The sequence below is a fragment of the Echiichthys vipera genome, assembly GCF_963691815.1.
Source record: "Echiichthys vipera genome assembly, chromosome: 13".
NCBI classification, from domain to species: domain Eukaryota; kingdom Metazoa; phylum Chordata; class Actinopteri; order Perciformes; family Trachinidae; genus Echiichthys; species Echiichthys vipera.
The window spans coordinates 28,059,764-28,082,958 of record NC_139838.1 but is presented as its reverse complement, the minus strand read 5'-3'; the positions used below and the strand labels follow the sequence as shown (position 1 = coordinate 28,082,958).

General features: G+C 47.3%; 2 protein-coding genes across 2 annotated transcripts in view; one reads left to right on the top strand and one right to left on the bottom strand.

The window, feature by feature from the left end:
• Nucleotides 1-10,428, top strand: part of LOC310955731 (protein MTSS 1-like) — a 54,553-nt gene extending 44,125 nt beyond the window's left edge. The window contains 1 exon segment of the mRNA XM_083925730.1: nucleotides 5,320-10,428. Within this exon segment, the coding sequence (XP_083781856.1) occupies nucleotides 5,320-5,975 (656 nt within the window). The 3' untranslated portion in view covers nucleotides 5,976-10,428.
• A 4,480-nt stretch (nucleotides 10,429-14,908) lies between these two features.
• The window catches only part of tmem65 (transmembrane protein 65), a 30,567-nt gene continuing 22,280 nt past the window's right edge, over nucleotides 14,909-23,195 (bottom strand). Inside the window, exons 2-7 of the mRNA XM_083925302.1 lie at nucleotides 22,883-22,927; nucleotides 22,016-22,083; nucleotides 21,874-21,928; nucleotides 17,660-17,702; nucleotides 17,239-17,344; nucleotides 14,909-16,022 (exon numbers count right to left, since the gene is read on the bottom strand). Coding sequence (XP_083781428.1) covers nucleotides 15,885-16,022; nucleotides 17,239-17,344; nucleotides 17,660-17,702; nucleotides 21,874-21,928; nucleotides 22,016-22,083; nucleotides 22,883-22,927 — 455 coding nt within the window. The 3' untranslated portion in view covers nucleotides 14,909-15,884. The remainder of the gene's footprint in view (nucleotides 16,023-17,238; nucleotides 17,345-17,659; nucleotides 17,703-21,873; nucleotides 21,929-22,015; nucleotides 22,084-22,882; nucleotides 22,928-23,195) is intronic.

The window sequence follows — 23,195 nt, the reverse complement described above, 5'->3', positions numbered from 1 at the left end:
TCTGCAGTCTCTTATATCGGTTACACGGTTGGGGTTGGGGTTAGGGTTGGGGTTAGGGTTAAGGTTGGGGTTAGGGTTAGGGTTGGGGTTGGGGTTAGGGTTAGGGTTAAGGTTAAGGTTGGGGTTAGGGTTAGGGTTAGGGTTGGGGTTAAGGTTGGGGTTAGGGTTAGGGTTGGGGTTGGGGTTAGGGTTAGGGTTGGGGTTAGGGTTTAGGGTTAGGGTTGGGGTTTAGGGTTAGGGTTAGGGTTGGGGTTAAGGTTGGGGTTAGGGTTAGGGTTGGGGTTAGGGTTAGGGTTGGGGTTAGGGTTGGGGTTAAGGTTAGGGTTGGGGTTAGGGTTTAGGGTTAGGGTTTAGGGTTAGGGTTGGGGTTAGGGTTGGGTTGGGGTTAGGGTTAGGGTTGGGGTTAGGGTTTAGGGTTAGGGTTGGGGTTTAGGGTTAGGGTTAGGGTTGGGGTTAAGGTTGGGGTTAGGGTTAGGGTTGGGGTTGGGGTTAGGGTTAGGGTTGGGGTTGGGGTTGGGGTTAGGGTTGGGGTTAGGGTTGGGTTGGGGTTAGGGTTGGGGTTTAGGGTTGGGGTTAGGGTTGGGGTTAGGGTTGGGGTTGGGGTTAGGGTTGGGGTTAGGGTTGGGGTCAGGGTTAGGGTTGGGGTTAGGGTTGGGGTTAGGGTTAGGGTTGGGGTTAGGGTTGGGGTTAGGGTTGGGGTTAGGGTTAGGGTTAGGGTTTGGGGTTAGGGTTAGGGTTAGGGTTAGGGTTGGGGTCAGGGTTAGGGTTGGGGTTAGGGTTGGGGTTAGGGTTGGGGTTAGGGTTGGGGTTAGGGGTTAGGGTTAGGGTTTGGGGTTAGGGTTAGGGTTAGGGTTGGGGTCAGGGTTAGGGTTGGTTTTAGGGTTGGGGTTAGGGTTAGGGTTGGGGTTAGGGTTGGGGTTAGGGTTGAGATTAGGGTTAGGGTTAGGGTTGGGGTTAGGGTTGGGTTAGGGTTAGGGGTTAGGGTTAGGGTTAGGGTTGGGGTTGGGGTTAGGGTTGGGGTTAGGGTTAGGGTTGGGGTTAGGGTTGGGGTTAGGGTTAGGGTTGGGGTTAGGGTTTGGGTTAGGGTTAGGGTTAGGGTTGAGATTAGGGTTAGGGTTAGGGTTGGGGTTAGGGTTAGGGTTAGGGTTGGGGTTAGGGTTGGGGTTAGGGTTAGGGTTAGGGTTGGGGTTAGGGTTAAGGTTGGGGTTAGGGTTAGGGTTGGGGTTGGGGTTGGGGTTAGGGTTAAGGTTAGGGTTGGGGTTAAGGTTGGGGTTAGGGTTAGGGTTGGGGTTGGGGTTGGGGTTGGGGTTAGGGTTGGGGTTAGGGTTGGGTTGGGGTTAGGGTTAGGGTTAAGGGTTAGGGTTGGGGTTTAGGGTTGGGGTTAGGGTTGGGGTTGGGGTTGGGGTTAGGGTTGGGGTTGGGGTTAGGGTTGGGGTTAGGGTTGGGGTCAGGGTTAGGGTTGGGGTTAGGGTTGGGGTTAGGGTTAGGGTTAGGGTTGGGGTTAGGGTTAGGGTTTGGGGTTAGGGTTGGGGTCAGGGTTAGGGTTGGGGTTAGGGTTGGGGTTAGGGTTGGGGTTAGGGTTAGGGTTGGGGTTGGGGTTAGGGTTTGGGGTTAGGGTTAGGGTTAGGGTTGGGGTCAGGGTTAGGGTTGGGGTTAGGGTTGGGGTTAGGGTTGGGGTTAGGGTTGAGATTAGGGTTAGGGTTGGGGTTAGGGGTTGGGTTAGGGTTAGGGGTTAGGGTTAGGGTTAGGGTTGGGGTTGGGGTTAGGGTTAGGGTTGGGGTTAGGGTTAGGGTTGGGGTTAGGGTTGGGGTTAGGGTTAGGGTTAGGGTTGAGATTAGGGTTAGGGTTAGGGTTAGGGTGGGTTAGGGTTGGGGTTAGGGTTAGGGTTGGGGTTAGGGTTAGGGTTTGGGGTTAGGGTTAGGGTTAGGGTTGGGGTCAGGGTTAGGGTTGGGGTTAGGGTTGGGGTTAGGGTTAGGGTTGGGGTTAGGGTTGGGGTTAGGGTTGAGATTAGGGTTAGGGTTGGGGTTAGGGTTGGGTTAGGGTTAGGGTTAGGGTTAGGGTTGGGGTTGGGGTTAGGGTTAGGGTTAGGGTTGGGGTTAGGGTTAGGGTTAGGGTTGGGGTTGGGGTTAGGGTTGGGGTTAGGGTTGGGGTTAGGGTTAGGGTTGGGTTTAGGGTTAGGGTTGGGGTTAGGGTTAGGGTTAGGGTTGGGGTTGGGGTTAGGGTTGAGATTAGGGTTAGGGTTAGGGTTAGGGTTGAGATTAGGGTTAGGGTTAGGGTTAGGGTTAAGGATTAGGGTTAGGGTTTAGGGGTTAGGGTTAAGGATTAGGGTTAGGGTTTAGGGGTTAGGGTTATTTTAGAGACTTGAAACTTTGGCTACCCCCCCTGTTTTGTGGGTGCTGAGTTCACTCGTGCTGGTTTCGTTGCGATCGGACAATCGGAACCCTTTGATATAAAACAATTGTGTGCCTATTTTTTTTCCCTTAGGTGCTCATTTATTGAGACTTTGCCTACCCCCCTAATTATGGCCACGCGCTTTCCATTGGTACCAAGATGGAGTCTCTACGACGTTCCTATCAAAAGTTATGGCCTATTTAAAATAGGGTTAAGGTTTGAGATTAGGGTTAGGGTTAGGGTTGGGGTTAGGGTTAGGGTTAGGGTTAGGGTTGAGATTAGGGTTAGGGTTAGGGTTAGGGTTAGGGTTGGGGTTAGGGTTAGGGTTAGGGTTAGGGTTAGGGTTGGGGTTAGGGTTGGGGTTAGGGTTAGGGTTGGGGTTAGGGTTAGGGTTGAGATTAGGGTTAGGGTTAGGGTTGGGGTTAGGGTTAGGGTTAGGGTTGGGGTTAGGGTTAGGGTTAGGGTTGGGGTTAGGGTTAGGGTTGAGATTAGGGTTAGGGTTGGGGTTAGGGTTAGGGTTAGGGTTAGGGTTGGGGTTAGGGTTGGGGTTAGGATTAGGGTTGGGATTAGGGTTAGGGTTAGGGTTAGGGTTGGGATTAGGGTTAGGGTTGGGATTAGGGTTAGGGTTAGGGTTAGGGTTAGGGTGGGTTAGGGTTAGGGTTAGGGTTAGCGGTCATTTTTTTTTACTATTTCTCATTAAACTTTACTGTGAATTTTCTTTGCCTCATGTTTTGACGCGTTTTTTAAGAATTTTTTGGACATTTTACATTTTGACTTTTTCTTTTTTTTTTAACTTTTTTCGACCCAAAAATAATTTTTTTTGTGCTTTTTTTCTTCCAGAGGCACGACACTGAAACTGCTCTGGACTTTTTTTAACATACGACTCATTTTTTTTTCTTGCTTGTTTAAACGAACTCTGCTGATTTAAGTTTGTTTGGACTTTTTACATTTTAACACATTTTGACTTTTTATGACTTTTCTTTACAAACTCGTCCGTGACGCTTCAGAAACACGATCCTGTGACGATTTAAGATTTTTCTGGATATTTTGTGACTTTTTCTTTGTGACTTTTCTTCTTTCAACACAAAACTCCGACTTTTGTTACATTTTGACTTTTCCAACATTCAGACTCTGACTTTTTCTGGGTTTATTATTTTTTGGACGCACTGAACTTTGACTTTGCTGTGACGGTTTTAGAAACACGATCCTTTGACTGTTTATATATATTTATAGATTTGGACTCTTTTCGACACTAAAACTATTTTTTTTTACTATTTTCAACAAACTTTACTGTGAATTTTCTTTGCCTGATTTTTAGACGCGTTTTTTTAAGAATTTTTTGGACTTTTTACATTTTGACTTTTTTTTTTTTTTTTTTTTTTTTTTACCTTTTTCCACAAAAAAAATGTGACTTTTGACAGAGCTCATGTTTTGGACGCACTAAACTTTGACTTTTCTTGACTTTTTTAAACGAACTCTGCTACGACGGCTTCAGAAACACGATCCTGGGACTGATTTAAGATTTTTTGGACACGTTACATTTTGACTTATTTTGACTTTTCTTCCAGATACAAAACTGACTTTTTAGACACGAGCTTTTTTTAAACTTTGACTTTTTAGACACAAGCTTTTTTTAAACTTTGACTTTTCTTCACCTTTTTCTACAAACTGTCCTTTGACTGATTTAACCTTTTTTTGGACACGTTACATTTTGACATTTTGACTCTTTTTGATGCAAAATCTGATTTCATCTTTCCCAGAGGCTCGACACTAGGATTATTTATTTTGTCCTCACTGTTTAAGCGTTTTTGTGACGTTTTGTGACGTTTTCTTATATCAACACCAAACTGTAACTTCCGTGTTACAGCGTTTTTTTGGGCATGTTTTATTTTGCGCGTACCAAACTTTGGCGTTGGTCCATCACAGGACACAGAAACGACGGGTGATCTGGAGTCAACAATGAACTGATCAACTGTCTTGATGTCTGTGTCGGGATGCGAACCTGGAACCTTCTCGCTGTGAGGCGACAGCGCTAACCACTACACCACCGTGCAGCCCAATGCTGCCACCATTTGACGCAATCGTACGAGTGATTCAAGCATTTTCTAGACACGTTATGTTGAGTTTTTCTTTTTTTTTTTTACTTTTTTCGCCACAAAATCTATTTTTTGGGCTTTTTATTTTTCCAGAGGCACGACACTGAAACTTTTCTTAAAATGAAACTAATTTATATTTCTTGCTTTTTTAAACAAACTCTGCTGTGATGATTTAAGCTTTCACACGTACGGGTGATTAGAGACAATAGAGAACCATACACCTGCATGTGTCGGGATGTGAACCTACAACCTTCTTGTTGTGAGGCGACAGCGCTAACCATTACACCACACATTTTTTTTATTTTTCTCGCCACAAAAAGTCTTATTTTGGGCTTATTTTTCCGGTGAAACGACACCGAAACTTTTCTGTGCTTTTTCAACAAACTTTACTGAGACTTTTTTCGTTTCTTTTTTCTGGAGCCGCTAAACTTTGACTTTTCTAAACAAACGATCCTGTGACTGTTTAAGCGTTTTTTGGACACGTTAAAATTTTACTTTCTTCTCCTCACACACACACACACACACACACACACACACACACACACACTTTTATTTCAGCTTCACAATGTTTTTATAACATCAAATAACAATTCAAACCAAACGTCAGCACAATAAAAACATCTACATCGACATTTTCATAAAAAGTCCTGATTCACAAACTTCATCTCCTTCAATCGTTTTTCTGAAAACTTGCGTTTCCCATTTTCAGTTGTTAAACACCGTGGAGTTAAGGACATTTGTGTCCCGTCAGTAAACACACCTTCGTCCTTTTCAGTAACTTGAGTTGTAAAATGAAAGAGTGCAGTGATGAGATGGATCTGTTTTCCTACAGTTTCAGACTGCGACTACTACTCCGTGGGGGTGGATCAGGACGGCGAGCACCAGCAGCCGTCGGACTTTGATAAATCCTCCACCATCCCCAGAAACAGCGACATCAGCCAGTCCTACCGCCGCATGTTCCAGTCCAAACGTCCCGCCTCCACCGCCGGGCTGCCCTCCAACCCCTCGGCCATAATCACCCCTGGAGTCGCCACCATACGACGGACGCCATCCTCCAAACCGAACCTGCGACGGCCCTCCGGGGGCCTCAGCTTGGGCCCCATTCCCATCAAGCCCCCCATGATCCCAGTCAAGACCCCCACTGTGCCTGAACACCCCGGTTTCCCCAGCAGGGCGGCGTCAGAGGACGGCAACGCACCACGAACCCCGCTCAGCCCCCCGACCACCCCTCTGTCACCAGGCAGCTGCGGACCCCTTTCACCAAGGTCCGGCTCGTGGGAGATCCAGCACCTGAGCGAGGGCTCGGATCCTCCCACCCCACCGCCGCAGCCCGGTGGCCGGGTGGCAGAGTGGGAGCGCCGGCCTCTCCCGGAGCTCCTCGAGGAGACGGAGTACAGCGAGGTGGAGGATTTTCTGGTGGCTATCCGACGAGGCGTCAGGCTCAAGAGGACGTCAACGAATGACCGATCGGCGCCGAGCATTCACTGACGCTACAAGGGCGTGTTTGACTTGAGCCATTTTGCGTCCCTGGCTGCATTTGAAGGGACGCAAAATGGTTGCTAACAAGTAAACGCTAGCAGCTATGACATCAAACGGACGCTGAGGGTAGGCGGAAGTTGCCCGGAGACTCTGATCGAGGATCAGTTTAGAAATCCCAGAACTTTGAGGTGATGTTTGATCAGAAATGCAAAAGTTTGTGGTGAAATTCACGACAATGAGGGTTGAGAGAGTTCTGGGTATCAAAGCTCGTACGTTTACAGTTTGAACGTCTCGTCTCTGACACGATCTAACGTCGAAACTAAACCCCGTCAGACTAATCTGGATCAAAAGTAGAAGTTTCTATCCGACAACAACGACGTACGACTTTTGTAGAGTATCGAAGGACTCGTTCAGGGTAAGACTTTCCTCCGTTGCCGCATTTACTCGCTCGGGAAACCGTCTGAAGCACCCGCGGCCTCAACACGACAGACGCCAGTTCAGTTCCCCTTTTGGAGAAACCACTTGGAAAACTGGTGCGGATCCGAGATCAGCTCCCCCGGGCAAATTCACTATACAAGAGAAAAGGGTTTGAAACTTGGCGAACGAGTCGTACGAGGTCACCGTTGTAGCAGAAACGACTTAAAAACGAGGGTCAACGTTCACGTGCGTTGTGTTGGGATGGACAGACGACGTAGGGGGACGATTCTGGAAGGACTGATGGAGTATTTTCAAGACACGGGATCATTATTTGTACATATTTATATTTTGACGTGTTTGTTTTGTTTTTCACCCGCCCTTTAACATCCCTGTACGCTGCCATTCCCTCTAATAAGGTGCCAAAAGCCTGCGTGCTGAGTTTAACTTAAGTATTTATGTTTTTTAGGTCCTGTGTAAACATAGACGGGGTGTTTGGTAGCGTTTAAAGACCGAATGAACGAGAAATCGAGCTTCTACGCAAACTGTAAGAGTATTCGTAGATGTTCGCGTAGTGAAGATACGACTACGGCGGCGCAGTTATTAAAATCACATGTTCACGTGTTTTGAAAGTTTGTCCCCACTATAAACAAACGTTCAGGCGTTTTAATTCATAAGACGGTTAAGTGCATTATATCCAACGTGCTAGATTTAGTCTGCTGCTTCTCCAAAGTTAAAAACTGTTTGAAACCGGGTCAGTTAACGAAAAAACAACTATTTTGGTCGATTAATTATGTGAGAAAGACAAAGTTCAGCTTCTTAAATGTGAATTTGTTCTGGTTTCTATGGTGATCTAAACTGAATATCTTTGGATTAAACATATTTCAGGACGTCCTCTTGAACGACGAGTGTTAGCGTTAGCATTAGCGTTAGCGTCAGACGTACTTTAAATGTTCTGAAAAGAATCTAAAATGGACAAAAATCTAAACTATTGTAAAGTTCTCCTGCAGACAGACACGATCTAACTCTGTTGGGTTCACGTCCGTCACGGTTCGTGGTTTTAACTTTTAACGTGTTGCTAATCTACCAACTACGTAGCAACCGCGTGTTAGCGCACACTCCCAGGTCCGTGGTAGTAATAGAGTTTGTTCCTGCAGGGTCCGTGTTACTACTTAGCTTTAGTAATTGGGGTAACGTGGATTAGTGCGTCTGTTGTAGTGAAGCCAGCGTGCTGATGGTGAGTTGTGATAGTTGGCACAGATGTAAACGGTGGCGGACGAGTCAAAGCTTCAGCGTTGGGACTTTGTGCTGCAGTTATCTGAATTAGATCCCTTTAATGTTTTAAACCGACTAAAACGAGCAGAATTTTGACAAATAAATGGCATTTTAATCGATAATGAAGCTTTTTTTCTTAGTGTTCTGCTACGGAAAATGAAATTAATGACTGTTGGTTCACTGTCCCAAAACAGGACCCACAATAACGTGGACATGTCTTGGAAAGGGAACGTAAACTGGTCTGAACGCTGCTTTCTTTAGTCCTAAACCGCCTGTGCTTCCTGTACCAGCCATCAAACACCGACTGTTCAGTACATAGAGACTTTTTCAGGTGGTTCAACACTGCGACAGCCACGTCGGAGGTCTTCAGCGCTCCCGTGATTAAGTCTGACGACGTTCGGCCGTCTTAAAGCACTTTAAACAACAAGTGTTCACGTTGTTAGCTCGCTAGTTGTTAGCTTAAATTCATCATTAGGACGCTAGTTCATTAGAAACTCTTAGGTACGAGAACAAATCTAAATTTCTCTTTATTTTTATGTTTGTTTGACACGTTAGAACAAGATTGGGGCTGGGCGACATAAATATATATAGCTTCTATCGCGATACAGAGAAAGACAACAACATTAAGGCAACATTTAGTAGCGCTGTCGTCAATTCTTTGTCAACCAACACATGATTTTCTCGACTAATTGAATAATTCAGATCTGTCCATTGAGTTAAATGGTGATTTTCTCCACAAAGAATCCTGCAAAAGCGCCACTTTAACCCGTGTTTACCAGCAAAAGCTCAGAACTTCCTCAGAAACAACTCGTTCAGCATGAAAACAGCATAAAAAATTAGTAATCTCATTGGTTTCAGAGGGGTTAGCGCTAACATGGGCGTCATCTGGACGCCGCTTCACGTTCTGATCCAACATTATGTTAATTTAGCACTTTTGTTAGTTGTTGAATTCACACACGAGTGAACAACAGGCTTTACCATGTGGTTATTTCATAAACACTATTTATTAAATTACCAGAAAACGTAATATATTGATATATATCGTGATATGAAATGATCTATTATCGTCATATCTCCCAGCACGAAACGTCTTATTTCAGCGCTCATTTGAAGACACGAAAGCCCTTTTCACACAGAGCTTCTGCACCAGCGCCACATCAAAAAGGCAGTGTGAACGTGGCTTTAAAGTTTGACATTTTCATCCTTTTCTCGCATTTTATTTTGTTTAAACTCGTCTTTTCTGGACACGAGCTGATGCTACAGTGCGAGCTAACGCTAAGATCAAATCTAACGTGTCAGACTTCAGAATGTCCCTGAACATTTCCTCGGAGCGCCAAAACTCGACGTCGGAGACCTCCGGACGCGGCTGACGGATCTGTGACCCGACTGAAAACCCTCTATCTGCTGCAGTTAAACAGACGGCGCCAACAGAACACGTGCACACACACACACACGTTGTGCGCCGATGTTCACGCACAACTGCGACAAATGTGTAAACCCGTCCTAGCTCGTGATGCTAAGTGTGGAATAGCCCGATTAAAGTAAACAAACTGAACTAGTGTTTGCAGGTAATTAGTGTAACGAGCTGAAATAGAGGAAACTTCCCTGTTGCTACTTAATAATAACTGTTTATCGTCATCAAGTCGAATGATTTACGTGTTTTCACCCATTTTTATTTGTGGCTTTACGAGTTTTTTAAACCTCCGACCGTCCCGTTGAGCATATAAAACATATTAACAGGTATATTTAATATGCATGTTGTTTTTAGTTTTAATAGTCGGCTTTTTTCTACTGCTACTGAACTGTTTTCCTCGGTTGTTCTGGTTCTGCCGGGCCGTTTTAGACGCCGACCGGCGCTCGTCTGACGCTCGTCCCTGCAGGAGTCCTTAATGTTTCATATCGTGTGAGCGGAGCCCGGCTGTTTTATACGTCTGCTCATTTTCCCACCGCAGGTTAACGAATACAATCATGTAGCTGACGCGATGACAAGCGTATGAAGCTGAAGGTTCGAACCTGTGAGACACACGCACACACACACGCACGCACGCACACGCACACACACACACGCACGCACACACGCACACACACACACACACACCACAACCATCAGCAACAGAAAGTCATTTTTCTTAATTGTGTCATTTTGAAGAACGTCTGGTCAGAAACATGAAGTCATTATAGATACAAATCACTGCTGTGTGTGTGTGTGCGTGTGTGCGTGTGTGTGTGCTCTTTAGCCCCTACTTTGAGACAAGTTGCCAAATTTCAGTCATTCTAGATACAAATCACTGGAGTCCTGTGTGTGTGTGTGTGTGTGTGTCTGTGTGTGAGTGTGTGTGCGTGCGTGGGCATGTGTGTGTGTGTGTGTCTGTGTGTGGGCATGTGTGTGTGCGTGTGTGTCTGTCTGTCTGTGTGTGTGTGTGTGTTTGAGACAAGTTGCCAAATTTTAGTCATTCTAGATGCAAATCACTGCTCTGTGTTTGTGTGTGTGTGTGTGTCTGTGTGTGTGTGTGTGTGTGTGTGTGTGTGTGTGTGTGTGTGGGCGTGTGTGTGTGTGTGCTCTTTAGCCCTTCTTTGAGACAAGTTGCCAAATTTCAGTCATTCTAGATGCAAATCAATGCTCTGTGTGAGTGTGTGAGTGTGTGAGTGTGTGAGTGTGTGTGCGTGTGTGCTCTTTAGCCTCTACTTTGCCCTGCGTGACGCCCTGGGTTTCCTTCTGTTGCTGTGTTTTACTCTCATGTATCGACCTGACTGTCGCCTGACGCAGCTTCTTTCTCTCCACGTAAATATTCAAATAAAATACTCAAATAAAAACGACTCTGTGCCTTTTTTAAGAGTGGATTTTCCATTGTTTCGTTCTTTTGTGGTTTTCCATCAGCAGAAGTTTACCTGAGGTTTTTGGCGCGGCCTCGGTCCAGGTTTAAAATAATCTAATACTAGAAGGTCTCATCTCATCTTCAGCCTCTTATCCGGGGTCGGGTCGTGGGGGCAGCAGCTTTAGCAGGGAACCCCAAACTTCCCTTTCCTGGGCCACATTAACCAGCTCTAACTGGGGGATCCTGAGGCGTTCCCAGGCCAGTGTGGAGATCTAATCTCTCCACCTGGTCCTGGGTCTTCCCCGAGGCCTCCTCCCAGCTGGATATAAATATATACTAACACGCACATTAACTCAAACTGCTCAGAAAGTCTGAAGTGAAAAAGTAGCTCCTCTTAGTTGTATCTGTCGTCTCACAGCGAGAGGGTTCCTGGTTCGAATCCCGGCTGGGGCCCTTCTGTGTGGAGTTTGCATGTTGTCCCCGTGTCTGCGTGGGTTTTCTCCGGGTTCTCCGGTTTCCTCCCACAGTCCAAAGACGTGCAGGTGTTCGGTTCATTGATGACTCTAAATCACCCGTAGGTGTGAATGGTTGTCTGTCTCTGTTCGTCTCTATGTGTCCTGTGATAGACTGGCGTCCTGTCCAGGGTGGACCCCGCCTCACGCCCGATGTCAGCTGGGATCGGCTCCAGCCCCCCACGACCCCGACAGGGACAAGAGGCTGAAGATAGGCGCTATATAAGTACACGTCCATTTACTATTTAGTAAAAAGGAGTCAAACGTTACTGTGTTGATTGGATCATGAAGGTCAAAAGACAGTGAGAGGAGCCCACACACACACACACACACACACATACACACATGCACACACGCACACACCAAACTCATGTCAGACGCCATTGCTCACAGTACGAACGTGTCTTCGGAGGCTTTAGGACGCGTTTGGTACTGAGTGTCTTTGTCATTGACTGGTGTTTGTTTGTGTTAACATCTGACCTGAGAGCTGCTCCACCTCAGCCTCCCTCAGTCAGGAGAGACCGCCTTGCTCAAGGGCGCTTCGACCGGCGGCGGCGAGGAACGAGAAGAAAAAAAAGAAGGTCCAACATCACCTGCCGAGGTAAACACTCCCACATTTATTAGGTTTCAAACGTACGTGATACAAACAATCCTTCCACGTCACTGTGTTTATAAAGTACAGGCATGTTTCAGTGCCGCCTCGCTTCGTCCACAAGATGGCGGCGCGACACAGCGTTCCTTAAAGTGAGTACACGTTTGATCATGTGCTTCAAAGCAGCTTCGTTTTTTCTTCAGAGAGTGAGACGAGAAGTAAAAACGCCTCAGGAAAAGACACAGAAACGGGATAAAAGCACGAGACGATGCAGAAACGCTGACAGACGCGTGTTCGTGAGCGTCTCCGCACGATTCAAACGGATGTATATTGTCATAATTCTCCTTCCGCATGCACTCTCCCTCTAATGAGACTTAATTATCTCAGTTAATCCAGCGTCTTAAAGTCCAAACGCTCATCAACAGGTCGCTCAAACACTTCCTTCGCCCCAGAGACTGAACTCACAGGTTGACCGACTTGTCTTCCTGCGGCTCTAATTTCCTTTTGGAGTGGAGGGTTTGAGTCCCCGTCTGTCTACAGAGGGACTACTTTGTCTCGTCCCTGCAGCAGAAACAGCAAAGTGCGTTAAACAGCAGCAGAGTCTGAAGCACAACCACTGTCGCGACGTCGTCCTAAAGCTTTTTCAGTGACTCAGTTCTGCTTCTGCTCTTTACGGGTGAAGGGAAAACTCCCTCTGTCGCTCATTCACTCCTCCCTTTACTCTCTAACTTTTATTCTTCCCGTTTCTCTGCCTCTTAAATCTCATCTCATCTTCATCCGCTTATCCGGGGTCGGGTCGCGGGGGCAGCAGCTTTAAATGACTGTTTTAATTGTATTAAAACCTCCTTTAGGAGTGTGCTTCTTTTGCACGTTGATGATTTATGTACAGCACGTTGAATACTCCAGGTAGGGAATGAGTCCTGACCCCAAGTGAAGGAGTTCAAGTACCTCGGGATCTTGTTCACGAGTGAGGGGACGATGGAGCGTGAGTTTGGCCGGAGAATCGGAGCAGCGGGGGCGGAGCTGCAGTCGCTCTACCGCACCGTTGTGACGAAAAGAGAGCTGAGGAAGGCAAAGCTCTGGATCTAACCTCAGTCCTGGTTCCTACCCTCACCTGTGGTCATGAAAGCTGGGTCAGGACACAAAGAACCAGGTCCAGGTCCAAGCGTGTGAACTGTGTTTCCTCAGGAGGGGGTCTGGAGTCTCCCTTAGAGAGAGGGGGAGAAGTTCAGCATCCGTGAGGAACTCGGAGTAGAGCCGCTGCTCCTTTGTGTTGAAAGGAGCCAGTTGAGGTGGTTCAGGATCATCTGGTAAGGATGAACCCTGGGCGCCTCCCTAGGGAGGTGTTCCAGGCACGTCCAGCTGGGAGGAGGCCTCGGGGAAGACCCAGGACCAGGTGGAGAGATTAGATCTCCACACTGGCCTGGGAACGCCTCAGGATCCCCCAGTTAGAGCTGGTTAATGTGGCCCGGGAAAGGGAAGTTTGGGGTCCCCTGCTAAAGCTGCTGCCCCCGAGACCCGACCCCGGATAAGAAGATATATTATACCCTTATTTCAACATGTGCTGAATAAAATCAATCAAATCAAATCTAAATGTTGTGTTTAATGGTTGTTTTTTTCTAAATAATCTTTCTCCTGTGAAAGAAAGTTATATTAAAGGTTGATTTTGTCGTGTGATGAAAAGCTGAATCACTTTAAAACAGATCAGTTATTTTTTGTTTCCGATGAAATAAATAAATAACAAAAGAAAAAAACACTGTTATCCTCCCAGAATCAGTTCATCTCTGCTGATAATGGAGACACTGGTGAGTTTCAGCCTCTTAAATAAGCAGAACTGGATTCATCATAATTATTATTAATAAAGCTGGAGTGTGAGAGAGAGAGAGGGGGGGAGAGAGGGAGAGACAAAGAGAGAGAGAGAGTGTGTGAGTGTGTGAGAGAGAGAGAGGGGGAGGGGGAGAGAGAGAGGGAGACAAAGAGAGAGAGACAGAGAGCGAGAGCGAGAGCGAGAGAGAGAGAGAGAGAGAGAGAGAGGGAGAAGCACAGAGAGAGCGAGCGAGCGAGCTTGAGTCACTGAAAACTGAGCCGACGTGTCGCGCTTTAACTAAAATCAACCATCTGGAGCTTCGAGTGCGATGAAGCGAAGCCTGAAACACTGAACACACAGACGTCTGGACTCAAGTCAAGAGAGGAAGACCCAGACTGGAAATAGCATCTTCAGTCTCCAAGTAGTGTTTCACAACAACAACAACAAACATCTGAAGACTTTCCAGCGTATTAAAATAAAACATCTTACAGAGCGACGACGCTTCTTCATGCAGAACACCTCAAACGTCCCCGCGGAGGACGCAGAGGACGCGGGTCCTTCTTTACTGCTTTGTTTAGGTAAACTTTAAAGATGCACACGTTTATAGTTTATACCTGTTTCAGCTGAAGTCATGAGAAACATCTTTTCCACCCAAAGTGGAAGAATAGTGTCGCGGAGGTGAAGTGTTTAAAGTGTCCGCAGAAGGAGAAAGAACCAAACGAGCGGCTCTTTCAATGACCTCAGTGAACAGGTGACATAGTGTTGCAGTGAGTGTTCCTGCCGTAAGGATGGGAAACGACCTCCGCCCTCCTGCAGACGGGGAAAGTGACGGGTGGATTTTTGGGGTTCAGAGCGTCTCTGTGGCACAGAGGAGGGGGGCGTCGTCTGATACCCTGGTGTAATCAGCAGCTGAGCCGGGGGAGCGCTTCCCATCCTGAGAGGAAACTCGGGCGGCGTTCGTTTGTTCGGGGTCAAGAAACGGAGATGGAAATGAAATAAGGGTTTCCCACATTTCCAAGAATGATTGAGCTTCGACAGCATCGACGACTCATCGACGCCTCATGGACGCCTCATGGACGCCTCAGCGACGCCTCATCGACGCCGCATTGACGCCTCATCGACGCCTAAGCGGAAAAGAAAGGACGTTCAAACACGTGGAGAATGAATTAAAACGCAATTACAGCGAAATCATCCCATGCTCTTTACCGGCACTTACATCAAATAAGCCGTAGAAGCTGCTTTAACAACTATTAACGGAGAAATCCAGGAGAGTCGCTAACAGCTGGACGTGGCTAACAGTGATTAGCTCGGGGCAGCACGGTGAAGGCATTCAAAGGTCTTTTTTAACCACTAATGCTGCTGAAAATAACAGCAAACCTCTGCAGCAGCATGAGAAGAGTCCCTACACACACAACAAAGCACCAATGGGCTCCTTCCTTTGGGATTGACTTTGGTAATCCACTGTAATGGACTTTACTATGAGAGGAGCTGGTACAGGGGCCAGTAGGTAAGTCTTTAAAACACTCTTTTAATAAACTCTGGCTTCACTAACTACGCTGTTGCTGCTTTGGTGTGTGTGTAGGGACTCTTCTCATGCTGCTGCAGAGGTTTGCTGTTATTTTCAGCAGCATTAGTGGTTAAAAAAGACCTTTGAATGCCTTCACCGTGCTGCCCGGAGCTAACCACTGTTAGCCACGTCCAGCTGTTAGCGACTCTCCTGGATTTCTCTGCTAATAGTTTAGACACGATGGATTATTTGATATTTGAAAGTGCAGGAAAAGACCATAGGATGATTCTGCGCCGGTACAATGGCAGAGAGCTGGTGATCGTTGTGAACAACGGAGAGACTCGTGAGTTTTACGATGATCTGGTTTCTGGCGGCTTTGATGAGAGCATGCAACGTTTCTTGTCACATGTAACTCTGTGCACGACAGATGTATTTGGACCCAACCAACGGTGGACAGACGGACCAAGGTGATGAGTTTTGTTTTGTCCCGTCAGCTTCGGTGAAAGAGACAAACTTATAATCCGAAGGCGTGTGTTTGTATTCTTCCTTTGTTAATAAGGAAAACAGGTCTTGACCTTTAGTGAACCCGTGTGAATACATCTGCAACCGTTGAGATTTTTAATCAGGGACTCGAGCGAGAACAGGATTAATTTGAAGGATCGACGACGGCTGATTAGATCCCTCCAGCGGCCGTCCCTCATTAAATTCAATTGAGTGAATTTAAATGAGTGAATCTCCATTAAAGCGACAGAGTGGATCAACAGATGGCACGTCTCGATGCAGCAGACGCTGTGAAAGCACCGCCGCCTGCTGCATCAGAAGCTGTGATGGAGCTAAACCTCCTCCGTTTACACACGCGGGCGGCTCTGGGAGTTTGGTGATTAAGGACGTGAAGAACGCCGCCTGAGAGACATCCGGCTGCAAACACTTTGACATCAGCCGTCTCCAGTCTGTAGGTGTGGTGGTGTGTGTGTGTGTGTAGCTGTAGGGGCTCGTTAGGAGGAGTCTGACGCCGTGTCGCTGCAGGGCTGTGCTTCTTTATCTTTATCTTTGTCTTTGTCTTTGTCGTCGTCCAGGAAAAACAGCGGGAACATCCCCAGGATGCAGCCGATGGACACGCCGATGGCTTTACCCTGAGGAAGGAGGAGAAGAAGAAATGAGATCCTGTTAAAAGTTAAATCCTCCACTGAAATAAAAGGAGCCAGTTGAGGTGGTTCAGGATCATCTAGTAAGGATGAACCCTGGGCGCCTCCCTAGGGAGGTGTTCCAGGCACGTCCAGCTGGGAGGAGGCCTCGGGGAAGACCCAGGACCAGGTGGAGAGATTAGATCTCCACACTGGCCTGGGAACGCCTCAGGATCCCCCAGTTAGAGCTGGTTAATGTGGCCCGGGAAAGGGAAGTTTGGGGTCCCCTGCTGGAGCTGCTGCCCTCGCGACCCGACCCCGGATAAGAGGCTGAAGATGAGAGATGTTAAGAGTCGTACACAGAGAAAAGCATGGGCAGACACCAGACACAACCTACTACAGTACAAGTACAATTGTGGGCGGCAGCAGCTCAGTCCATAGGTGACTTGGCTGGGAACCGTAGGGTCACTGGTTCTAGTCCCTGTGCACCATGAATGGAGCGTGCACTGGTGGCTGGAGAGGTGCCAGTTCATCTCCTGGGCACTGCCGAGGTGCTGTTGTGCAAGGCACCAAACCCCCAACTGCTCGGGGCGCTGGTCACTGGCAGCCCCCTCGCTCTAACATCTCTCCATTAATTGCATGTATATAGGTCCTGTTGTTGCATGTGTGTGTATTTCAGGCCTGTGTGTGTGTAACATGAAAAAATAGAGTGAAAATTGAATTTCCCCACTGCGGGACAAATAAAAGAATTCTTCTTCTCCACAGACTTCAGTACTCGCAAGAACAGCTACATCCATTTTACCCGGCGGTCCCACCAACATGTAACCGATGTGAATCCTCCACGGGTACTCTGGCACATTCATTCTGTGCATGAAGTAAACGTAGGAACGAAACGAAATGTGTTTTTCAGTGTTTATTTAAAGCTTTTGGTAAAAATTTGGCGCCCAACCCTCTGGTTTCCATTCTAGGGGCCACAAGTGCCAAGAAGAGCGGTTCAGTTTGGGATGGTCGTCGCTAACAAGCCGATTTTACGAGTACGGAAAACCGACTCTGTGCCTTCTTCCAAAGGCGCCTCTGGTGACGCACGAGGATTAAAAATCACCCTAACAAAATCACGTTCTCCAGCCGTCGCTCATCGTTCTCATTCCTATCATGTCGCTCCTGTCGGCTGTGATCATGGCGCAAAATCCCTGTAAAAGAATTTGAGTGAGTATTAAACTCTCACCATGTGACAGCTGAGCCGGGTCTGCCACATGTCCGCCTGTTTGGGCGTCAGATCCGGACCTTGGATCCCGAATTTGGAAGCCAGAGCCTCCACATACCCTGCAAGACTGAACACAACAGATCACAGTTTACATCCCGACCCCTGTCTTAATCATCAACCTGCAGCAGAAGGTGAAGTTTAAACTGACTCTCAAGGTCAACATGAAGCAAACGCAGGTCTGAGTTAACGTGCGTTTGCTTTATTCAACCGTCCGAATCAAAAACTCATCACTTCAGGTGTAAAACTCAAACCAGTTCCCCCCAAAATCAACGTGAACACAGGGATGAATTCATACGCAACGTCAACTGCACCTTCAACATATTCTGACTTTTGACTCCAAAATAAAACAGACCCCTCAGAGACGGTTAATTATGCCGCTTACCCGAGACCCGCCAGGTCTGAGACCAGGTTCCCCAGCGCTGCAGCTGCAAAGACACAGTGGGAAACACTTTGATTACTGCCGCTCTCTGATGAAACACACAACGAATGGCAGATAAATAATGCAACACACGACTTCATTAAGGTCTGGTTTGAATTAAAGGACTCAAGATCGGCATGTTTTGGGGTAAAAAGTAAAATAACACTGGAAACCTGACAGAGCATGAGACTGAACCTGGGTTCCTTATACTTTTACTCCCACTGTGCCTCCGTCCCGTGCCCCGTGCTTTAGGGTCCTTGTCCCCCCCTCCAGGCCCGTTTGTCCTCACACTACCTGGGCCTCGGAGAATGCTTCTTGCTGCCTATACGTCATCACGCCGTAACACGTCACACGCATTGATGACGTCATGGCGATGCGTGGCTTTGTTTCCAGATCTTTCCGTAGACCTCGGAGTTTTTGTGCGTCTTGTCGACTGTTTTTGAATCTTTTCATCGACCAAATCTGCAGTAAACACTCCACCTCCGCATCACACCAACGTGAACCTTTCGCCGCCATTGTTTTAAATGTCCGCGCATGGTCCCTCCTTCTTTTTTCTACGTCCCAACAGGCGCACAGGAAATGACCTCAGAACCGCCGTAGGCCTCGTGCGCGTATATGATCCCGATGTCACAGCCAACTGGACTGCATTGCAGTAAAGTGTTCAACAGCCCCCCCGCTCTCTGTGACAAACGAAACTGATAATGAACAGGTGCGCAGGTGACTAATTGTCCGTTAGGCCCTGGTCTCACACACACACACACACACACACACACACACACACACACACACACACACACACACACACACACACACACACACACACACACACACACACACACACACACACACACACACACACACACACACACACACACACACACACACACACACACACACACACACACACACACACACACACACACACACACACACACACACACACACACACACACACACACACACACACACACACACACACACACACACACACACACACACACACACACACACACACACACACACACACACACACACACACACACACACACACACACACACACACACACACACACACACACACACACACACACACGGGGCCTGCAGGAACCTTCTTCTCACCTCTCTGGTAAATCTGAGGTCTCAGAATCTCACAGGAACGGGATCTGAGCTCCTGACAGATTTGCCTTCTGCAATCATCAACAGTTTTCCTCCGGGATTGTTTGGATCAGAACATCTTTGGTATGTTGACTTCTTTTCTGGGACAAAGTTCACAGAACTGTCAGGCACCCAAGCAAAGTTTCATTTGACGCTGTGTCAAACGAGTAATTCTGGCATTAATGCCGACTTTATGCAGCCATTGTTTCTGATAAAGCAAAGGTTTGAACATCCCTCCTTCTTGTTTCTACGTCCCAACAGGCGCACATAAAATGACGTGAGAACCGGCGTAGGCCTCGTACACGTGCACACGCTCGTGCTCGTACACGTGCAAACGTGCTTTACTAAAGCCCACCTCTCCCAAACGGGCCGTGGCTGGCAAACGTATGGCTCCTAGACACGGTACGGTTGCACTCACACTGGTCAAAGGAACTAGACTTTAGCTGTGAAACCTGTTTGGGCACGGTACGAATGGACAGTGTGAGTGCGCCCTAAGATACAATGGAGATCAGGATGGTCTCGCAAGGCTAGTGATCCTGTGGTTCTTGCATGTAAATCTCACCTAGCCTCTGAAAGAGACGGATTATTGAAGTTAAAATATAAAAGAAGAAAAACCGGCTGATGTTGACGCTGTAACCCATCGTCTGAGGAACAACAACAACCAGATAAGTGAATACACCTCAACTCTGCAGAGCCAGGTGGCCCACATACATCCCTGTATATTCGAAAAGATGAAAAGCGGAGAGGGGAGCGCAAACAATAGATCAAAGCAGCAACACACAAGATGAGTCAGTAGGAGTGAGAGAAGGTGTGAAAGTTTTCCACAGATCAAAGAGCACCTTTGGAAAACCACCAAGACTCTCGTCAGCTTCTTCCTCCATCTGCCTCCACGGGTTTCACCGTCAGCAGAACCGGCTCCATAACAATCCCAGTTAATGCACTACATCAACAGAACTTGGCAGCTATGAATAATTCACACTGCGACTTGGATTTGCGCAGGGGATCGCTGCCAATGTGGTAGAAAATACGGTTCGCTCATGGCTCTTAAGACTGTAAAGGTGCTAAGTGTGTGTTTGTTTTACCTCCAGCGGATCTCTGGAGGCATGAAAAGCAACAACATGTGAAGCTGAATGCACACGGAGTTTCAGCTGGAACTAAGGGCGCACTCACACTGTCCTTCCGCACCGCGCCAAAACAGGTTTTTCAGCTAAAGCCTAGTTCGTTTGACCACTCGTTTGACCGCTCCGCACATAACTGCGGTCAGCTGGCCGTCCACGGCCCGTCTGAGAGAGGTGGGCTTTTGTAGAGCGCGTTTGCACGTGTACGAGCATGAGCGTGCGCACGTGTACGAGCACGAGGCCTACGACGGTTCTGAGGTCATTTCCTGTGCGCCTGTTGGGACGTAGAAAAAAGAAGGAGGGACCATGCGCGGACATTTCAAACAATGGCGGTGAAAGGTTCACGTTGGTGTGATGCGGAGGTGGAGTGTTTACTGCAGATTTGGTCGATGAAAAGATTCAAAAACAGTCGACAAGACGCACAAAAACTCCGAGGTCTACGGAAAGATCTGGAAACAAAGCCACGCATCGCCATGACGTCATCAATGCGTGTGACGTGTTACGGCGTGATGACGTATAGGCAGCAAGAAGCATTCTCCGAGGCCCAGGTAGTGTGAGTGCAAACGGGCCTGGAGGGGGGGATAAGGACCCTAGAGCCCGGGTCGCGGTGCGGAAGGACAGTGTGAGTGAGTGTAAAACTCCAGATGGACGGCTTCAAACCGAGTTTCCTTCAAAGGAAAAAGAAAAGACCTTGCTGCCGTTGAAGAGGTGACGCGGTGATACCGTCTGCCTCATTTAACCAACACCTCAGACACTGATTGTGTTTGACAGTGAAGTGAAATAGGAATAATGAGTAAGAGCTGCGAGAGGTCTCGAATTAAAAAGTGAAATAGTGGAATAAACTAGCAGAGCATCACTGGAGGCTGGATGACGATGACAGGGACTAGAAAGCAGCGCCTGGAAACATAAACACATCAGAGCCATTGATCTTTTTCCTCCACTTACGCTATGCAGAGAAAATTGGAGCCAAGTATCCATGGAAACGGAATAATCTAGTGGCGAGGAGAGGGAGGAGGAGAACGCCAGTGCCTTGATGGTTTACACATTGTGGTGTGGAGCGTGAACTGAGACCCAGGACGGCGGCCGTGATGACAGCGGGCCGTGTGAACGCGATCCTGGACAAGTGCTGAGCTTTGAGTGTAAAGACGATATTTGAGTGCAACTTTACACAACTGGTGGCATCACCTTAGCTACGTGAATAATAATAAGCACACTTTAATAAGTATAGTGAAGAAGAGCAATAACATCTTAAGCCCAGTTCAGACAAAAGACTTGAGATGAGAGGAGTTGAAACTTGCAACTACTTGCAATGTGACTCCAGGAGTCCGTGTATCCATGGAGACCACTCTCTTAAATTCTGACTTTTCAGGCTTTTTAGCAGCTGGACAGAATTTGTAGCATTGTAAAATATGAACGAGGACAGAGACAGTAAGAAACTTGCTACAGCTGCAGCTCTAGTAGTGATGAAACCCTAAAAAAACCCTGTTTTGTTTCTCTGATTCACTGTTTTGTCCTCGATAACAGCGCTCCTTCTCCTCATTTACCCTCTAGCTCATTCGACCCTCTCTCTCCTTCTCTCTCGCTGAACCTCCGTCCATCCTCTGTTTTCGAGAGTTTGTAAGTGACTTGATCAGAGGACTTGAAAGAGGAGACGTGCCTTACCTTCTAAGGGCACATTCACACTTGGCCCAGATGATCCAGATGAGTTTTAGCATGATTGTAAATGTTGTGGTGAACAGACGTATGCTAATAGACATCAGGACCGCATTCAGCGCTCATGCTCGTATACGTGCATTCGTACTTTAGATGTTTAGAAAAGTCCCACACAGCAGCTTTCCCTGCACCCTTAGATGTCGTTGTGACCTGACTGCAGCCGTCCTGGTCCGTCTCTCTACTTGTTCTTACCGGCCATGGTGGAGATCCCCAGGGTGACTCCGATAGAGAGCTCGATCTGCGTTCCCTGGAGAACAGACGAGAGGTCAGAGGTTCATCCAGACACAAGTGGACACAAGTTGTTTTTCATCGTGGTGTAAATAAACCAACTTACTGCTGCGATCATGATGGCGTTATCGAGGAAACCGAATCCAACGAAGGGGATGGCGTTGTGGAACAAGACTGCAGACAAACAGGCAGAGGTCACTAAACACCACCGGGAGGATCAACACGTAACCTCATTTACATTTAAATAAAGCAGGATGTTCGATCCTTGAGTGTGTTTCAAGTTACACGACTGTAGCATCTATTCTATGCACCTTATAGTGCGGAAAATACAGTATTCAGGGTGTTAAAATTCTCCAAATCTATGTTTGGTTAAATATAAATGTTTACGGGGCTCTGAGAGTGAGTCAGTGTGAGTCTGAGCCATTGTTCGACTGTGGAGTCTTGATTCATAAAGAACAGATGGTTGGTTTAATACACTGATAAATGTCATTTACATGCTCCAATTGTTCTTTTAGAGGATGACTGACAAAATTTAAATAATCTATTTAAATCTCTTTAAAGCTTTAATTGAAAATCCCCTTCAAAGAGCGCTCTTTAGCAACGTTTGTACAAGTTTTAGTCTCTTTGTTGAGAAATCTGCAGCGCACAGATCATCCAATATTACTGTTTCTATTTCATAAAGTTTCCCACTGTGGGTAAATATTGCTTTGAAAATGACTCTTGTCCTTCGAGTGTTGTGCAGAGAGAAATGTTTTTAATCCGTAAAACGATGTGGGGCGTGATTACGGGGTCAGATACTGAGTTACAAACAAAGCCCAATAAGGTCTGAACACAAAAAGAGATCAACCACCGAAAGTCTTGGAGCCAGAGCTGCTGACATCGAAAATATAGAGGGTTTGTGTATAAGTGTGTGCGTGTGTGTGTGTGTGTGTGTGTGTGTGTGTGTGTGTGTGTGTCAGATTGAGTCTCTCACCGTATCTGATCTGGGCTGCAGTCGGTGGCGAGGGCTCCAGGGTCTCTGCGGAGAGAGAAACATCAGAAACATGAGACGTTGGCTCATTAATCGCTGAGCGTTGACTGAAAGCGTCTGCAGCAACATGGAGACACAGTTTGCTCAGCCCGAACTCATCCGGCGCCTTTTCATGCAGCTTTTCCTGACTTTTGAATAAGCACGACTGTGTCTCGTCCGAAAAGTGGCACCTGAACACACCGCGAAGACTACGAATGAGCTTTGGCTTTCAAAAAGAAAAACTGAGGGCGCCCTCCCACTGTGCCTCCGTCCTGTG